General features: G+C 45.9%; 1 protein-coding gene across 1 annotated transcript in view; it reads right to left on the bottom strand.

Moving 5' to 3' along the window:
- Nucleotides 1-5,101: 5,101 nt before the first annotated feature.
- Nucleotides 5,102-20,616, bottom strand: part of TAOK1 (TAO kinase 1) — a 63,782-nt gene continuing 48,267 nt past the window's right edge. The window contains exons 14-20 of the mRNA XM_066333398.1: nt 20,114-20,350; nt 19,225-19,353; nt 17,436-17,639; nt 16,725-16,964; nt 12,967-13,179; nt 11,699-11,881; nt 5,102-8,220 (exon numbers count right to left, since the gene is read on the bottom strand). Of these exons, the coding sequence (XP_066189495.1) occupies nt 7,759-8,220; nt 11,699-11,881; nt 12,967-13,179; nt 16,725-16,964; nt 17,436-17,639; nt 19,225-19,353; nt 20,114-20,350 (1,668 nt within the window). The 3' untranslated portion in view covers nt 5,102-7,758. The remainder of the gene's footprint in view (nt 8,221-11,698; nt 11,882-12,966; nt 13,180-16,724; nt 16,965-17,435; nt 17,640-19,224; nt 19,354-20,113; nt 20,351-20,616) is intronic.

Raw genomic sequence — 20,616 nt, 5'->3', positions numbered from 1 at the left:
GCTGCAAATGGAAAAGAGCCATCCCCTCCTCCCACCCACTGCATCCCAGCCCAGAAAAATCCCAAACTGTTGGCGGAAGAAAGAAAAAAATAAACACAACAGGGGTGGAGGAGAGGAAGGGAAGGGGGAACATGTTGGAAAATACCAGGTTTGAGTTAACATTTCCTTGACTTCACACAATTCTTGTGCAAAAAGAAACACCCCCCCCAAAAACAAAAAAACCAAAAAAAACAAACCCCAAAACCCAGAAACATGCTGGAAATAATGAAAACAAATGGAAAGTAATATATAAAATTAAAAATATAAATAGGATGTCTGGCTGACTGGTAGAAGAATAGGTCATTTAGGTTACAAAAAGGAATATACATTCAAGAGGCTCTGAACCCAGTGGGGTAACTGATGTTAAACTTGTGTTAATAGTTAGGCTAGAATTCTCAAGTTTGTCTTTAAAATCTTCACAACACAAGCAAGCTATTTTTAAAAAATATACACTATACACACCTCACACAGCTTCTCCTATCCGTATTACACACGTTACGCTACCCTCCCATCCACTACACCGAGGGGGAGGTCCCATGGCCGAGGTGCCCGGGGTGTCCCCCCATCCCGTCCCGACCCCCCGGCCCCGCGGTGGCGGTGGGGCAGCGATGGCTGCGGGGCCGGGCAGGTCGCTTGGCCCCTCCACGTCTTATCACAACCTTCTCAAAGCATTTACAAGTCACCAAAGGGCTGTAGCCTTTTATGTTATACACACTTCACTTTGCAACGTTAATTATTTACATCAGGGCTGCCCCCCCATCTTTTAGCTGTTTCTAGGCAGGTAAAAAAAAAAAAAATGTTCCTGTTCCAAGCAAGCAGGGGGAAGAGCTGCAGGGGGTTAGGAGGGAAGAAAAGCTGAAGAAAGGAAGCGGGTGGTTTGCTTGCCAAAAGCCAAACCCGTACGTGCACGTCTGCCTCTCCTTCTCTGATCCTTGAATGCTTACAAGCTCCCGTTCCCTAGAACCTCCAGGACAACCAACCCCGGAGAGCACAGCCTCACCGGCGCTCAAACTCCTCTGCTCGCAGCTTCCCGGGATGCTCAGCACAGCTATCGACTCACAGGCTTGCCTCTGCCACAGGACACGGAGCACAGATCCTGACCATTCCTAGGAGCCCACCCCTCACTCAGCAGCAGGTCTTGCAGGGCAAGCCAGCTGCAGTGGGGCAGGGACACCGGGACCCCCACAAGGCACCGCACTGCACCCCAAACTCGCCCTCGGAGCTGCCACCAGCCACAGTCAGGCTCTGCCGGAGCCGTGCAGAGGCAGCGGCTGCCGACTTCAGCTTGTCAACAACCCTGCACTGATTTCTGCACTCCGCTGAGCTCAGAGTTGCCATAGAAATGTGTGATCCTGGCACTAAAAGCAGGCAGCGATCTCAAATCAAAGTCTTTTTTTGTTTTGTTGTTTTTGTGGTTTTTTTTTTTCCTCCAGTAGATTTAGATGAACTCGGGTTTAAGACAAAAGCAGTTGGACGGGGAAAAACAGATCATTTCTAGAGAGATTGAAAACCATAGTCACAAGCCGGTATTAAACTGCAGCAAAGAACCTGAACTTGGTTCCCATTGAGTTCAGCTCCAGAGCAAGCTCGAAGCCACCGCTCTGTCCCTCGCACTGCCCTCCGTGTGGCACATGACGCCCAAGGGAAGGAGATTCCACACAGCCGTCAGGGAAAACCCAGCTGAAGGCTGGAAGCTGAAGGCCCTGGGCTGTTGGCCTCCCCAGCTCGCAATATTTAAGCATAAATTCCTTACAGCATCACTGGACAAGTCTCGGGGATTAGGTGCATGCTGAACTACGACTGGCAATTACAGTAGCTTTTTGCTAGCTGGCACATACTGTATCTATAAATTTTAGTACAAAAACTTAAAAAATACAGAAACTAGGTCAATTTGTTAACTACATATTTACAGATAATTACAATTCTTTTCACTAACAATAATTAAACTAATTGTCAGTGAAAATTCAAACTGTGCATGTTCTGAGGTACCCGTACTCAAGGGTGGGGAGTGGGGCAGGGGGCCAGAGGGGCGAGATGGGAGGAAGTTTCCCCCCAGGGTTTGTTCACATCCGTGGAGGCAACTCGGCCCTCCTGGTTCCTGGTCTCACTGTGTGCACTCAGAGAAAGCAAGGAGAGCAGGAGCTGATATTGGGGTCTTATTTTCCCTAGGACATGGCTTAAGGATGTTTTGAGGATGCCAGGCAGGTGCAGAGCCAATGGTCACGTACCAAATTGCCTTCTCCCCCCTCGGGAGCCTTCAGGTGAAGTGCAAGTATCGAGACCCACAGCTCAGTGGTTAAGGTGCTTGTTTGCTGGCAAATCCGATTTACTAAGTTCCTTTCTAGCTGACAAAGGGCTCTCCTTCCCTCGGAGAAGGGGGCAGGGATGCAGCAGGCAGCATCACAGCCCCAGCTGGCTGAACCTCATTGTGCAACAGGAACCTGGGTTATCTGCCACCACTGCTCCCTGGTGGGGTGATGTTTACTAAAACAACTAGATCTATCAGGTTTTCTTATTTTCTGGCTGTAAACAGCAAGCCCCAACCCTCCAAAGAGCCTCACATATATTCCTCAAAAGACTCTGGCTCAATCGATTTGTAAAAGTGCAAACTCAAACAACCATCTCAGAGGGACAGTGACCAGCATCCCGGCCTGGGTATCCACGGCTCCTCTCTGTCCTTGGCATGTGGCTCTGGGCTCACTGCTGGCCAGTACTGGGGTGGGAACATCCTACAGGCAGGAGCACAGCTAAAGACAACACTACTCCTTGGGAAAGGGTAAGAATGACCCAACCAAACCTGAGACTCTCCTAAAAAACTTGCAAGAGACCTTCCAAAAGGGATGGGGACTATTGCCTCTGAATTCTCTGGCAGCACAAAGAGAGCCTAGGGTTGGCACTCTGCTGAGCTGGCGGGGTGTCCTTGGGGGAAATGAGTGACCTGACACATACGAGAACCCCTTATCCCCTGAACTGCCAAATGCCTCCCTAAGATGGGGTCGGTAGAGGACAAAGGAGAAGGTCAGAAGGGTCTTCACAGCTTGAGGAGCTGGTGGTGTCCAGCATGGCACTCGCCCCTCTACTATGAGAAAGACCAGGGCAAGATTTACTAGAACTGCAGAGCAAGCACCCAGAGGAGAGGAACGAGACTGTCCGCTGCTGGCTGGACTTGAGTGACGAAGCACACAGGCCTAAGCAGAATAAAGAATGGACCAAGAGCATCTCTGTGTGTATATATGGATGTACAGACTGTATGCACACACGTGTACTTTTAAATCTTCCAATTTAGGTTCTCTTTTGCCCCTCCACACAACTAAGAACCTCCAGGTATCAGACACACGCCAAGGCAGTCAGTGTTCAGAGCTAGTGGCGGCTCCACCTCAGGAATGCCAAAAGCCAGTGCCGGTGCAGCGAGCCAAGACCGTGCCGGGCTTGTGATCTTTTGTGGCGAGACGCAGCTGGGGACTCTGAGCTCAGCCTGCTGAGCACTTCACCGGCCCACTCGCCGCCTCCCCAGCAGATCCCTACATTGCCTCCACTGCTTGCCTATCGCTAAACCATCTGGTTTTCTTCTCTGCTGCCTTCTGACTTTCTGGTACCCTCAGGGAGCTCCCTCCTCTCCTTCACAGCACACCCGCAGCAGCTACCTACCCTCTCATGCCCCAGAAAAAGCAAGCTGCAATTAGCAGGGCTGCACTTCAGCAAGGGTTCAGCCCTAGCACAGCCTGTGCCACGTCCATGCCCTCGCCCTGAGAGCCCTGCTGAGGGGTTGCTTTTGCTCACAAACAGGAGCGCTAAAGAACAGCAGAACTGAAGTGCCCTGACAGAAATGCACAGCATGAGGTGTGTGTGCATCTATACCCACACACACATACATACAGAGTATATAAATATATACAAATGAGATACCATATATATATCCAGAGAGATGTGCGTATTCAACAGAGTAATGGTAGACAGTGGTACAACAGGATTTATTGCCTCTCAAGAAATGGCACGTAAGCAGGGTCGAGGGGCTGGGAGCCTGAAGGTGAGGGGTCCTGGGGGTTTAAACAAGAGCACAGCCCCAGGATCACCCTGGCTGCACCCTCGTGCAGGTCACAGCGAGTGTGCAGTGCCCGTTCTTCCGGCGAGGGAGGGCTGGGTGGGACACAGAGTGATGCCAGCCTGGCCCCAAGCCAGGCAAGTAGTGGCTGCAGGGAATTTTTCTATGGAAAGTTTGGTATCACACCATGTATTTAGTTGTTCAACCTCTTTGAAGCTCACAGGCTTGGAAGGAATGCAGGTGAAACAGAGCTGTGGCCTCCATTTCAGTGCTGCATCCAAGGAAGAAAGCATGTAACGTTCAACATGGAAGGGAGAGGTGGCTGCTGGCTCCCTGGGACCATGGAATACAAGGGAAATGTGGTCCCTTTCACTGATTTAAAACAAAATCAAAGGAAATTTGAATCAGAAAGAGGTAAAAATGCTGGCTACTTTTTTCCATCTCTGGGCTAAGCTACACCAGAACTCCAGGTCTTTGCAGAGGGGAGAGAAAAATAACCAGAGAAAAGAGATTTCAGGGGTCAAGCTGGTGATTTGATAATACCGCAATAAATTTTGCAAAGTAGTCCACACAAAAGAGTTCCCCAGTGTTAAATATAAACATAAGAGATGCAAGAAAACATCTTTGCTGAGGTACTGGAGTAGTTTCCACAATTTACAGATTACAGTAATTTTAAAACCAAAGTTAGGGCATGACTGCAATGAGCACAACTTAGAGCAATTGGCCTCACTTTTAAAAACACTTTACTTTTAAAAATAAGAGTTTGCAAACTGATTCAGAGAGTGTTTGCATCTCTCTAGTGCACAGTTGTTCATGTATCTCAGAAATAATCCTGAGATACATTACAATTCTGAACACCAAGGGCCTCCTCAAATACCTCCAAGGCACAGCCTGACCCTGAGTTCCTCTGGCTACAGCTGTGTAATGAGGTGCTTCCTCTCGAGATCAGGCAGTTTTGGGACAGCTTTTCTTCCCCCACGTACACACAGGGACACACACATTTAGACCAGTTGATCTGAATCAGTTTTTGCAAACTATTTTAATTAAAATATTAACTTGTTGGAATAGTCCAGGTCTGCACATGATATACATGTAAAAATGGTTACTACACAATTCTTTTTGAATACAAAAAAGCCAATATGGGATAGCCATCATTTGGATTCAGCATTCAGTCATGCTTGACATTACACAAAGAGATGTGTTGAGAGAATTCTGTTGAAGTAGCTCAATTTAAGCCAGAGACTTTGACCAAATTCAAACCATAACAGAAGCAGAAGAATGAACCCACTGAACTTGCAAGTATAGCCTGTCCCCACTGTAGCTGCTGCTGTTTGGGATAGAGGAGCTGAACTCTAAATGCTGTGTTAGCACCATGCTCTGGGCACACCCTCCACACTCACATGGTGAACCCCAATATAATTTTGGCCTTTCATTTTGGTTTTGTCTCTCCTTCCAAACCTAGGAAAATAAAGGTACCTTTCCTAAATGAGTTTCGCTGCATTTCAACAACACTGCAATGCAAAAGAGTGACCCCAAAACATCCAATTCCACATAAAAACATAGCAGAGGAAAGGACAGGACAATTCACAGTCATCACCTGCCCCCAGGAGCATCCAGAGGCACCTCCATGGGACCCACACCTCATCTCAGGCTTCTGTCAACTGTTAGTACTACGGAACTCCTTACTAAGGGGCTGCTCAAACATGTTTTGGTAGAGTTTCCATCTTCAATTAGAGTGATACGCTATGTCAAGATGCTAGAAATCCCAGCTGGATTCACCGGACACTGGCAGAGAGTAAAGGATTGGGAGTGGATGTTAATTTAGCTAAAGAAAGAACGCCGCCCTGTCGAGTACTGAACAGCAGCGAGACACTATTTACTATATAAATATGTCACGTGGACAAACACATTCGGAAAACCTCGCTTTTGAGCCCTATAAACATATTAAAGGCAAATCCTAGAGTTAGCAGCTAGTGTTTTCTTCAAGATGATTAGTGTGCAAGGAAAAACATTTACAAAGAACCCTGGCTGGTCAGTCCCCAAGACGGAAATCTTTGCCTCAAACCAAACTTTATCTACCTGCTCTTCCCAGCCCTGGCTGACCCAGACCATCCTGCCACTGGCACGAGAGCACAGGGGCATCTCTGGTTCCCAGCTCTAAGGGATGACACGATGCCACAAAGTCATTCAGTTATGAGACTCCCTGACCTTTTATCACTGTATGGATTTCACAACCTCCTTTGCTTCCTTTCAGTAGTACAGCAGGTCCAATGAGCCCTCTGGAAGTAGTGCTTTCTCACATGGTGTGATATGCTGCCAAAATATCACAGCATCTCAAGGGACTGTAAAAGTTGTGAAGTATTGCAGCAATGAAAATAAGAAGAAAGGAGCCTCACATGCAGCAAGATCTACAGTGGTGATGTGGGTTAGTCATCAGCTGGGAAAGAGTCATTGGCTCAGCTCCTCCTGGTACACCATGGCAACTAAACATTTCAACAGTTGGCTACACGCTACATGTAAACAGGAAATTGCAACAAGCCAAAAAGGTAATAAATCGGTGGATGTAGTGTAATAATGAAAAACCCAATCAATGGCATTTTGTAACTATGGCATCCTTCAAAACACCTCTGGCATTTGAGACTGATTGGCTAAAAGTCTAAACATTTCTGAATGGAGCAAAAAGGACTACGCTGGGCTCCAAGAATTATTCTGATGCTTAGCTAAAATGAGATGTCACAGTATTAGCTGTACAAGTGCATTACTTATGCTCCTCTGCCCAACCTCATCTGAGCTACCAGCAGCACAGTCAGGGAGTGCCAAAGCAGACAGACATTTCAAACATTCCTAGCCTGTTCCCTCCAGACAGGTTTACCTACAGAGTTCTCGGGAAGCTGACCAGTGCCTTCTGAGAGAACATCACTTCTTACACGACACGGAGCGGGCACTTGGGTAGAAGGGCCCTGTTGAGCCCTGGTGTCTCTTGGCCTCTCTTCTCACTTTCTTCCTCACCTACAACTCTTTGAAAATGCCTCTTGGCAGAGGCAATACCCTAGAAATGTATCCAACTTAATGACAAATGAAAATGGAACAGAAGATCCAGCTGTTCCTCCCCTGGATGATGGTTTAAAGGCAGCTCGCCTGGTTTTTGCAGGGTGGCAGATCGAAATTTATGGACATGGGAGGAGGTCTCCATTCTCCCTCAGACTTCCTACATGGATGGCATGATGAGGGCAGTCTGAGGCCCTTCTGTCCTGTCAGTGTGATGACCACCAGCCAACTCTTCTGACTAATTGCATATATTTCTCAGATGCCCTCCCAAGACCCCTCCAAAAAGTAAAAAAACCAAAAAAATAAAAAAAAAAAACCCAAAAAAACAAAAACCAAAAACCAAAAACCAAAACAAACAAACAAAAAACACCAAAAAAAAAAAACAAAAAAAACCCAACAACAAAACAAAAAAAACAAAATCCACCCCCCCAAACCCTGCAGCCAAATACTATGACATCCCAGTTAGTAAACACAAAACGTAATGCTTTACAAAATGAATACAATATTCCATGTGCACCCAGCTTCCACACGTCAGCACCGCACTGAGGAGGCTGCTGGGCTGGTGTCTGTAGGCAGTTTCTGTTGGCAGACAGCTCCAGTGGAATTGCCACCCTCAGTTATTGTTTAAGTTATGTATAAGACATGTGTGAACCATTGGATATTTGTGAAGTAACACTTGTGCTCCTGCTCATGCCCTGCTCCGTCCGTCCCCCAGAAGCTGTCCGCCTCAGAGCCTGGGGGCTGTTGCGGACCCCTATAGCACTACTTCGAGGTACCCCCTGCATGGGCCCCGAGGGGTGACCCCATGGCTGGGGTCCACCTTGCATTGGATGGCCCCAAGCTTGTGGTGGGCCACCCATGGGATGACCCCAGTGAGGTCCTGCACCCCCAGTAGGATTGTGGGACCAGCCAGAAGCTCCCGGGTAGCTGTGGCTGAACGCCTCGGGGGAGAGATTAGAAAGAACCATATTACTAAAACCTAGCCTCATGCTTTCTGAGTCAAAGGCTTCGATCTCGCGAGCTTGACGCTCCAGCAGGCTTCGTATCCGCTCGGTGCGCTCGTTCTGCAACGCCAGCATCTCCTCCTCAATCTAGGAAGGAAAAGAAAAAGAGACAGACTGTAGCAGCAGGACAGGCACAGCCTCTGGAGGACCTGTAACAGCTACTGAGGGACTTTCTCCCTACGTTTGTGCAGGAAACTGGCTCTGGATTGGATGCCTGCAGAGACGCAGTCTGTTCTGAATACAAAGGGTGAGTTTTTTAAGGGTTAAAGTCCCATAGACCCACACAGGCCAAAGCACAGCGAACACCAGTTTGGAGGATGTTGGTCCCTGTTCCCTAGTGAACACACGAATTTGAGGGATGTGAATCTAAAGTTTGCACTGATACCAACAGCTTGATGTAGATTAATCTTCTGAGACACAGCAAAGCCTACAGCTTCCATGGAACCTTCAGGTACAGCCTGCCAACACAGCTTAGGGTGACCTTCACTGTTTGTAGCTGAATCTGATGATGATTATGATGATGACTGCTGTTTTCTCCAGGATTCAATGCACGAGCTCACATTTAGCTTCCTCTCTAATGTTCACTGGCCAGATTTTCTTCACTCACGTATTTATCACCTCCTATCTACTCCTCTCCTAATTTGGTTTTCTCATATTTCACTGCCCTGATACTTTTTCCAGGGTGTGTGGCTGAAGGACACAAGGCTGTGCTGTTTGAGTTGTGTGGCAGATTATTAGCTAGATGATATGCAAGCTGGCAACTCCAATTTCTCCCCCATAACACTGCTCCAAATTGGTTTCCAAGACTGCTTTGGTAGGGGCACTGGGATCAGCACTTTAAGTACTGAAAACACAGGACTACGGCCTCCTGACAGACACCCATCAGACAGGGATGAAAGCCTGCCTTATTGAAATTTTTGCAGTCAGGTGGAGAACCAAAACCCATTATCTTCTTGCCAACATTGAAAAAGCTTCTTTTGGCCTCAGTGAAAAAGACCAAATGGGGAAAAAGCAGCAGCCAAGACTTTCAGCACAGCCCACTGGCATCGCCCTGCTGTCAGCAGCAACATGGCCAAGAGGTGTTATCTGGGTCTGTGCTGAAGGCACCGGGCAGAGCCTTGTACTTGAAAGCACTCTCCTGCCTGAGTCAGGGAATATGCAAAGTAATTTCATCTGGAATTGAGGAAACAATCTGCTCCAGCATGAGTCATCTCCTGAGCCATTTGGGGCTTTCAGAAACTCCTTCTCCACTTGCCTGTTACTCTAGGTGAGTGACAGACTCTGCACTGAGCAGCCCTGCTCACTGTTCCTGCTGAAAGCCACAAAGGCAGCAGAAGAAGAGGGTGCCTTCTCCAACGTTAGCTCTTTAAAAGGCTCTGCTTGTTTTTTTTCCTGTCCTGCTTTCTAAGTAGAATATTCCTTTTTCACTATCTTTAGCATGTCACCCTTTTCAGTCTCAGTGACAGTGTAACACACAGGACTTGGTGCAACTGAACTTCACTGAAAGGCCTGACACTTTAACAAAGTGACATCACTCAAACCACTCTGAAAATGAAGTGTCTGAGGCATGTGGGAAGGAAATGACTAAATCTGAACTCTTTTAAAGACACTCCTGGGACATGCTCATTGCTGGTGCAATACAAACAACATTTCACATCAATGGGGTTTGGCTACTCCCTCCTCACTCCAGGGCTGGACATGACACGCATGCTCTGCTGAGTTATGGTGATGGGCACCACCAAAAATAAAGAGCAGCCTGCTGAAAAGGAAGCAGATTTCTATGCACACACTAACTTCTGGAATCTGGCTTATTATTGAACACCAGGGACTGACTTTGCCACAGGCTACACATTTATTTGTGCATATAAATGCAGACATTCATCTTGAGCACATACCTGCCCTTTCTCTGGCTGCCAGCTTCAGTTAGCACATGCCAGCAAACACCAGGTGACATCGCTGAGGGACCCACACCAGAACACTCGCAACTCTTAGTTCTTACTAAAACAAAACATCACCTTTCCTCCCAAAAAAAAACCCTGCAAAAGAATGATGCGTCTGCCTCTGGACCCACATGTTTGCCCTTGAGTCACTGCCAAGTGCCTGGAACCCCACCAAGGTTCTCATTGCTGGTGCATGACTTGTGATTTTCATGTGCCAAGACTGCACATACTGCTACAGGAACCTATGAAAGCTGAAGCACCATCAATTTTTTTGTGATTCTAAGGCAATATATGTTTGTACTATAGACACAAACATATAGAAAATTATGCTAGGTGATATTTTTATCGGTTTTTCATCTCTGTGAAGTAGTATTGCTAAGCTTCCTATCCCCATTACTGATCCCAAATCCTCCACAGGGGTTTTCCCATCAACAGAGACTTCAATCCTGCTACACAATGGAAGACATCTACAACATTATTGGTTGATGTGGGTTTGAGTCACTAGCCTCACTGCAGCTTCTAACACTATCTGCAACATATGCTGCTCCCACAGAGCAGGGAGCACTGGCTCACTGTGGCACTTCCTCCCCGAGCAGCTCATGCCACCAGAGGGCAATGCACCTCCAGATAAATCCAGACTTGTGCCAGGCTGTGACGGGAGCGGGGACCAAAATAACCAGCAGTGGTGTCTAAAGGCAGCTATTGCACACGAGTGACACACAGGAACTCTGCTTTCACAAATTCTTCTGTTTTCTGAGAGCAACTGCCTCCTTGCAGAAGACCAAAGCCCAACAGGGCCATGCTGCCTCCCTGGGAGTGCTCCCTAGTCTGGCCATGAGGTGGAGCAGTGCTCTGTGAACTATCCCAGTATCCATCCATCACCCCCTGGAACAATTTCAGTGTAAAGAACCTCGAAGCCACAGAATAACCACCCTAATTTATTACACATCCATGAACAAAACTGGGAACTGTTGTGTGAATGGCAATGGCTGACACCTATAGGGCAAGTCCAGAGGGAAAACAACTGCAGAAAGAAGGCTGACAGTGTACTTCCTTTCACCAGTTTTTGGTGCATTTCCCTTCCCTTGGTCTGTGTAGGCCACTCCAAATTCTACACACGTCCGGCACTGCACAGAAAAGCAAACTTCAACAAGGAGCACCTGAATACATGTAGCCAACTACAAGCTGAGATCTCGGGAGCAGCAGATGCACATACCTGTGGTTTTGGCTACCTGAGTTTGCTCGTTAAGACATGTAATTTCACAAGAAAACTGCAGCCCCCAGATTCAGGTTGTTACTGTCTGCTCTCTGATGGGCCAGAGAAGCCAATCTCCAGCTCAGAGACAGAGAGAACAGTTCTCTTTCCCTTCTGCCCAGAGAGGCACAGCCCCCTCTGGCACACTTCAGGCAGCTCTATCCCAGCCAGAAGCTGCTCACACAGGAGGGCTGAGCTGGCAGAAAGTTTAGTCTATGTGTCACTGAGCTTTCAACCCCAGAGAGACAAACACCCAAATGATCTGTGTTACTATATACAGCAAAGTAAGAGCAGTTTCTCTTTCACTGATAAGTGGAATTTAAGATTTGAAATATGGAGTGTGCTTAGGATGCTCACATGCCCACTTTACCTTCTGCTCCAGGAGGGCCCGGCGGAGGGACACCCTCTGCTCAAGATCACGCAGCTCCCGATCATGCTGGGCTTCTGCCTGCATCTTGATTTTACTCTGATATGCGTTCAGCAGCTCCAATTCTTGCTGCAGCTGCATCTTCAAAACCTGGCACTCTGCTTCCTGTGCCTCATCCAAACGCAGCTGGGAAAGACAGACAATAGAGACGTTTCACCATGGGGTAACCACTGCTGACACTCCAGGGGAGGACCGCGGGGAGGGGGAGAAGGGGTTGGGACATTGTTTTCTTAGCAATACAACTGGTCTCTATTGTACTTCGCTTCACTGAACAGAGGACCTATAGTGACAAAGACTGGTGACAGTGAGCCCACAGCACTGATGCAAGGGATGCTGATGAGCAGTGGCGCCTCAGGAACCACGATCCACACTGCAGAGACCAGACTGCTGGAGGTGCAAACATCCTCAGCTCTCCTTTCACTAGAGGCAAAGAGAAGCTCTTTTGCCCTGTTCAACTGGATTAACCAATTACCTCTACCCAGGAGACTTAAGTCCATAGCCCTGCCAATGCAGGACTTTGGGCACAAGGATATAATGAAATAAACCTAAAAGCAATATGATACTGAACTTTTAACCTTCCCATCATAAATGAAGCCAGCTACCCTGCCTTACAGCGTTAAATTTGTGTACAAAGTGATGTGAGCAGGACGCAATATGCAAGAATTGCAAAGAAAAGTGCACATTTAATGTAGCAAGGATTCAAAGCATTGCTCATGTGGTCACTCCTTAAAGAAGGAATCTCTTAAAGAAGGAATCACAGAACTTTCACAACATTTTGACCTCGGATTTACAGTCAAAACTGTGGACTCCTCCATGACTCAATGAGCATCGTCTACCAGTGGCACATGCTTGGGTTGGTATCATCAACAAATCAAAATCTAAATGAGTTAAGACAGCCAGTTGCAAACTATGTAATGATGCTCTAACAGGGATGTTTATGCTGCCACATTTCATGCAAAAGCAGTCCTCTGGCCACACAGATGCATCACTTTGCATCTCTACAACAGCAGCTTCAGCTTCAGCCTGCCTGGAGGGGGTGGTAGGTCTTTCCTCTGCATTTGAACTCTGCTTTCTAAACACAGAGGAAGGACTGTGCAGGGAATGGCGTGTGCAGCAAGGAAGCAGAAAGCCTGCTGTCAGGATACAGAGCGGTTCAAATGCAAACATCCCTCTTTGGCTGAGGAACCCTGGGTCCCTCGGAGGCGACTCACAGCTTGTGTAGAGAGCATTTCATTAATGCTGTGATCATACTGCTCAGCCAGGATAGCCAGCTTCCGGGTCTGCTCCTCCTTGAGCCGTTTGAGGACAGCTTTATGTTCACTCTTTGGCGTGGTCTCCAGCAGATGGTTTCTCAGTGCTTTGTACTGTCTGGTTTGGATCTTGCATGTATCCTGAAACTGCTTCTTTATCTGTAGTTCTTTTGACTGGAAAGATGGAGGGGACACAAAGAAAAAACCAGCATGTTTCAAATGAGCGAAATATCCATTCAAATGGATATTTAGGATTACATTAAGGATATGAGTTCAAGAATCCACAAATGTATATTAACATCTACAGTGCAAGGAGGGAAGCAAAATACACAAGAGGCAATGACTATTGCTGCAGCTGCTTTGACACTGCTACTGTGCGAAACAATTACAATACAGACACTTTCATAACAAAGCTCCAGCCTAAATACAGCTGTCTTTGCACAAAGAGCCTCACATTTGTCACTGGACTGGATCCAGTCCTGGGTGTTGCTTTTCAAGAAAAGTTCTTGAGGGACAGGACTAATACTTATTAGCACCAAAAGCCATACTTACACGACTGTGTTTGTATGGCACATATATATGAACAGCACTTAATGTTATGAAAAGAAGCAGATCTGGTGCATGGGAAAGGACAGGAAAAAAGAACAACACTTTTTCCAATGAGGGTTTGGTGAATATAAGATATATTCTAAGCCTTGATATTATGAACCCGGTTTTCACAGAGAAACCCAAAAAAGCCTAGATGCTTTACAATGTACACCACAAAACAGTAGCAATGTGCTGGTCTAGCAACAGAACAATTCCCCAGTATCACTGGAGGCTTACTGGAGATCGAGTTTTCCTCCCCTTGCCCTTGCTAGCACTTCTGTATTGTTTAGAGACATAGCTGTAATTGCACACAGGGCTGGGAGACACCAATCCTGGAAAAGGTACTGGCTTTTGGTTTTGGTGTATGACCTTGAAGAAATTATTTTTTTTTTGTTTTACCTGCCTCCAGAGAAGCTTGTGAGGGTTAACATCTAAGTGTTTCAAGATCCTGAAAAGGAAGGTATTCTGGAGTTCCCTGTATCTTTCTATGGGATGGCTGGCAGGGGTACTTCTAACAAAGCAAAACCCAGAAGTGATGAGTGATGATGGTTAACTGACAGATGGTCAAGTTCACCATGATAAGAATAAATAAATAAATAGACACAAACCACTAAAATCAGACATGAGGGCCTTCCCATTGTTAGGCACCATGCCAAATACTGAAGCACTAGAGGCACAAACAGAGCACAGGACCAGATTCCTGCTGGAGTAAGTTGGAAGAGCTCTGCGATTGAAACCAGTGAGGCAAATTTCTGTGCATGGCCATATCAACTGCCTGCTCCTGGCACTGCCTGCTCCTGGCACTGACTCAGGGCTCAGCAGGGCAGGTGATGAGTACAGCACTTGCAGCCACCTCAAAAGGTAAAGTGGGATCAAACAACACACCCAGCCCAAGCACACTGTCTGCATAAAACAATAATAACACTTTGCTAACCTGATGCAGAGAGCAGGACAAAGATGGGTTTCATTCATAGCAAAACATGTATCATGAAGAGGAATGCATCACTTTTAACCTTTCTAAATTTCACAGAAAGTTATTTCCTTCCAGGAAACCTTTAACGCTGTTTCTCACTGCCTTTAAGGGAAGTGTCAGCAGGTTACACATTCCCATCAGGGACCTGGTCACAGAAAAACACTATCAACCTATTTTGTCCTCATTTTCTGTGAAGTCTTGCTTGGACACCAGACTGTTTACAGGCTCCCAATCCAAAGGCTTTAACAACAGGAAACAGAAGGGAGGGGTAAGATTTCCAGTCAGACTTCTGACAAGATCATTTTGACCTAGTATTGTGAAATACCAGCAAGAGGGTATTTGCATTACAATTAACACACTCGAAATAATAACAGCCGTTTTCACTGAAGGGTGAATTCTAGTTATGGGTCCTTCTGGTGCTGTCATAGAACAGACACTGACCGTTAAAAACCTGCTTCCAGGACAAAGGGCCTCACTAAATAACAAAGGGAAAGCCTGAAATGTGCCCTTGAGGGAAAACGTTACTGGGGAGAGAAACTGAACAAATGGTCAAATTATCTATTCAATTAAGAATACTTGCCTGCATTAGTCAGAAGCAGGAGAAAGAGTTAATGCTAGAGAACAGCCTCGATAAAGAGGGGATTGTGCTACAAACCCAACGGTTGTCCACGGGCTGTGCTGTTAGCACTGCGTGTAGGCAAAGGTGCAGGATTGACAGCTCAAGCCTGAAATCCTTCACTAATCACAGAACAGCCATGCAAAGCAAAGTGCAAGCTTTCCATGCTCCCTGCAAAACGCTCCCTGTCCTTCTTGGAAAAGGGAAGGGGTTGTTGGAGAGTCTGCAGAGGTGAGAGGGCAGCCAAGCCCCTGCAGCACAGAAGTGCCACAGATCCTGCTGTCCTGACAGCAGCCAGGGAAGGACGGACATGCTGCCCACTCGTGTTTGCACCACATCACCTTGGGGAGGCAGAACTCATTCATGCTAATCTCAGAAGGATCAACCTAATACAGCTGCTTCAGTTTTATTCAGCTCAGAGTGCAGCACAGCTTCCCTGTGAAGTCATCTGCTATTTATACACTATATCCTTGGAGATTCTCAACAGTGATCAGATGGTCCCTTGTTCTCTCTCACAAGCCAGGTTTTCATTATTTAATATTATTCTAATATTGACAAATCAGGTATATTTTTTTCTTTTCTGAAGTTCTTTTTCCAAGTTGGTTATTTTCTCTGTAAAAAGATAACTCACAGGTGGTGAAAACTAAGTCAGATGGAAAATATCGTGAGGAGGAAAGATGCAGAACAAAAAGAAACTCCATGTTCAGTATGCCATACACTCATTTTGTTACTGGCACAGCTGAACACTGGGTGGAAAGAAGAAGTCTGCCTCCTCAAAGGAAATGTACCAGGCAGCTTTGTGAAAGGCCTCATACTGCCTTCTCAGACACTTCAGAATAAACCATTGGACTTCTTCAGATGAAGTTAAGGCTTAAATAAGAACACTAAAAGCTTTAATCACTGAGGCCCCATAATTCTGGTCAGCCACCACAGCTACAAGGGCAGCAAGAGAAACCAGGAAACACACAGCAAAGGTCAGTGCCAGGAGCTTCCTGAGGACACTGCCCTTGGCTGATGTCTCTCTCTTCCCCTGCTCCCCACTTGCCACCATGTCAGCTTTAGTATAAAAGCTCTAACCAGGTGAGCTAGCCAAGACTGAGAGTGCAGTTCACTTTGATTAACACAGCAACACAAAGCTTTTGGGTTTTGTTTTTAAATTACACTGCTTCATTACAGAAATACTAGTTTTATTTTTGTATATGGGGGAGAGAACGATCAGAAAATGGTGTAGGAGGGGGGAAAAAAAGTGTACTGTGAACATTAAATGCATTTTAAACTACCCAAGAAAGGAAGGGACATTGCTGAGAAGAGCTCTTCAAAGAAAAGGCGGGACTAGTGCTACTGTGGCCTGCCCTGCAAACCCTGATCACCACAATTATGGAACTCTTCAAGTTAACGAGCTTCAAACCATGTTGGCCCTGCCTGCACTGTGAACAGGCTGTAACAGACCACTTTTTCATGGACCACTCTTCCACTACCACCAGCTCGCAATGGAGCTCCTACATCCCTTGGTACCTTTGGAGCTCCTACACCACTCAGTACCTTCAGGCTCTTGGGCTGCTGCCGGACCTCCATGACGTGCTTGCGCCGCAGCTCCCGCTCCCGGCGCTTGTTGTATTCCAGCTGGTTGGTGAGCTCGGTCTGGTGCTGGAGCCGGATCAGCTCACAGCGCATCTTCTGGATGGTGCTGAGATGGCGGAACTCCAGCTCCTGCATGGACTCGTGCTGACGCAGCAGCATGGCGTGCTCCAGGTCTTTCTGTGTCTGCCTTTTGTTTAGCTCCTAGCAGGAGGACAGAGGGAATTATTAGGTTCTTTGTACTTACTTGGATTTCCGTTGACAAAGTGACATTTCACTTTGTTCACAAGGACATTTCTCTCTTTCCAAGGCATCTGAGGACAGACCACAGAGTTTCTTGGTCTTATCAGCAGCAGACAGCAACGCCACCGGTAATTTTTCCTTCCTCATTTCACTTTTCTTCTTCCTGTTCTAGATGCCCAACAGGATTCAAAGTAAGCATTTTCTGTTAACTGTTGTGTCTGATGACTTTTTGGACCTAACAATTCTCCTGCAACAGGGCATTAACCTGTACACTGGATGCCACAGGGATTATCAGATGGCGCTGCAAAGCATCCAGCCATTGTTCTACCAGAACACTTTGGATGTGGCAACAAACACTTCTGTTTGAGTTGGACTGCAGGTGCTCCTGTGAGATGCACTCCACACAGGTCTCATCTCTGCCTGTTCCCTTACCTCCCGAACCAGGTCCTGCTCCAGGTTATGGCGGCCCAGGAGCATCCGTCTCTTGAAGCGACGACACTCCAGCTCCAAGTACTGCCTCTGACGCCTCAGTAGGTTGGCCTCTTCTTCTGCCTGGAAATGCTGGATGTTCTCCTTCTGCTTGGAGAGCCACTCCTGCTTCTCCTTCTTTGGAGTGCTCTGGTTTTCATTCAGCTCCTGATAATCGCAAGGTAATTAATTGTGGAATAGTTACATTAAGTTCCTTGGCCATGAACTGGACAGACCAGGCTAATAAACTACTGAACTACGTTCTACCCTCTCTTCTCAAGGTTGGTGCCACCTCAGCCTCTTCAAAATGCATTACATCACATAATGAATACTAAGGAAATACCAGGAGACATAACACAGTGGAGCAGGTGCAACTACAGCCCCTTTTTTTTTTTTTTTTTTTTTTTCCAATGGCCAAAATACTGGTTTATGTCCACTGTTTCCAGACCTACATATTAGCTGAAAATGTCAAAATGAAGTGTTGCCACTGAAAACTCCTGGAGGTACTGCCATACTGCCTAGCAAACATTTTTACAGGCTCCCAAAAGACTGTCAGAAGAAAGCATTGACATCCTGTGGTTCAAACAGAACTCCAGCCACACGAAGCAGATCAGAAAATTTCTTTTGTGACTTGCTTGATCAGAGCACATACCTGTTTTGCAGTAACTCATCAAGACAGAGCTGCTCACTGAGATGCCATAACTCACAAAAACCATGTAAAGAAGTTCACAGGTAAAACTTAAGAATTTCCACATTTGTAAAACATAGCTTAAAGTTCCTTTGGCAAAAGACTCTGCTTGCTTGAATTGCATACTAGAGATGCCCATGCAGCAATTAAGACTTGTTGTGATACATTTCAACTGAAGTATGAGACAGAACTCCTCTGTATTTCATCAGTGTTTCTTGGTGCTCTGTGATCTACTGCCCACTTAGAAAAAGATTCTATGTTATTATAAAGAGCCCACGCTACTCTAGTTTTTTGTTAGATCTTTCTTGGCTCTGCTGCTCTTTAGCCTTTTTTTTCTCCTGGGAAATGCCTATGTTTGGGAATATTTCCCTCTGGAGCAAGTTCCAAAGTTGTGTCACACAAGTTGATGGTTGAGCATTAAATGGTTCTTTCAAAAATATTATTTATAGTGTTTATGGTTTCAGTCACTCCAAAAAAAGAATCAGGAAGTTTGATTCTACAGTTTCTTTACATTTCACAGAGATCTCAATTTTCACTAAAATGCAACGATTATTAATTAATTACACAGCTTTCTCCATTAAAATTAATAGTGCTTTACAGGTATTTTCCTTACAAAAAATGCTGTTCATCTTTACTGCTCTGTTTTCTTGCTCCTGTACAGGAATATCATTAAGTGATAAGAAACTTCACTAACTGCTGCAAGAGAATGACCACCACCTGCAATAACAATGTATGAGAAAAATCTTTATGACCTTTCATAAACTACCTTTTTTCATTCCTTAGGTTTGCTAAATTTGCATGTTTCTGGCTAAAAAGCAGTATTAAACAATGGAGAGGGTTTGTACTTTCATAAGAAAAACATACAGGTACCAATAACTGACTAACTAAATAAATTCTCTTACTCAAAGGTCAAAGATACAAAACAAACAGAGTACACCCAGGACTCTGCCCATGAAATTCAGAACTCACTGCAATCCTGTGGAAGACCTGTGGTACACAGTGTCACTTTTAATTTTGCATGTTCACCACTCTCACACTGTACCACACATTCCTCACTGGAGTTACCTCTTTCAGCTGCTCTTTGCGGAGTTTATATTCTCTCTTCTGGGACTCCAGGAAACTGTTCAATTCTTTTTTCTGTTGGGCCTGAATATGCTGTTGGAACTTCTTTTCTTCATTGGCCATCACTTTAGCCTACAGCAAATCAGCAGCAAGTCAGTCTGAGTCCCAATGGATTACAGCTCATGAGGATTTCATCCTCAAGACCCAGAACTCATGGTAGTCACCACAATATTCACCACACCTCTGAACAAATCCAAGTCAGAGGAGCTTGTTCTCACTCTCTCCTCATTCCCCATCCCATCAAAGCACCCAGCAGAGTCCTCCTCCAGTGCCACATTTCCTCAGCCCTATTGTTCAGCTAATCTTGCTGAACAAAGTCGAAACCTTATGATAAACTATATCCTCAGCCTTCCACTGAGAGATCAGAGATGAACAAAAATCGATAATATTTGCTGTAGGCAGCATCACTTCATTATCAATTATTTAAAAGCAGAGCCCCCCCCATATCCATACACAACTAGACAGTGAACATTTAAGTGTAGCTGGCACATTTCTCCGCAGGCTAATCTGCCTCCACAACACTCAATGGCAGGCAATTATTGACAGCATAGACGTGGCAAGAGAGGAAAACCCTCACAGTGGTTTTTTCTGAGGTCAGGATTCTAACATTCAGTGTAACCCACTGCCGTGAAGGACATACCTTTCCTCTAGTTACATAACCTCTTAGTGTAAGGAGGTGATGTATTAACCTTTTTCTAATTAGCAATTTGCTTGGCTCCTAAAAACAAGACATCTCAGAGTCCACACTGTCATCTCTGCATCAGTGAGGGGAAGTGGACAACTCAACGTGATTAACAAACATGGGTTGGTCTGATAAACCATAACCTCCTACCTCTTTTTCCATGGCTGCTTGGTGCTTTTTAATTAGTTTTTCCATTTCTGCAGCAAAATTGTTACGCTGTGTTTCAAGATCTTTGTCCAACCTGAGGCGGTGCTCATCCATCTCTGCCTTCAGTTTATTCTCTAATGCCATCAGTTGCTTCTGGTGCTGTCTTCTCATACGTTTATAGCCAGACATCTGCTCTCGGAGCTCAGAGTCTTGCTCATGTTCCTGCATTTGCCTTGTCACCTAGGAAGATAACCACATCGGGCCAGAGGAAGTTAATGCTGCTTAATCTGCTTTTCAGCAGTCTTCAAACCACAGAAGAAAACAATTCAGTTAAGAAATATGATTTTGTTGTAAAGAAAAGCACATATCCTAATGGCAGCAGAGCAGATTAAAAACTCAATTCTGCTCTAGGAGATAAGCTCACATGGGCTCCAGCAGAAAAGCAGTACAATTGTTATAAAGCTGGTACTAAATAATGGCCTTTTAGCCTAATACAATGAGGGTGG

The sequence above is a fragment of the Sylvia atricapilla genome, chromosome 20 (genome assembly GCF_009819655.1).
Source record: "Sylvia atricapilla isolate bSylAtr1 chromosome 20, bSylAtr1.pri, whole genome shotgun sequence".
NCBI lineage: Eukaryota > Metazoa > Chordata > Aves > Passeriformes > Sylviidae > Sylvia > Sylvia atricapilla.
This window is presented reverse-complemented; position numbering and strand designations above follow the sequence as displayed.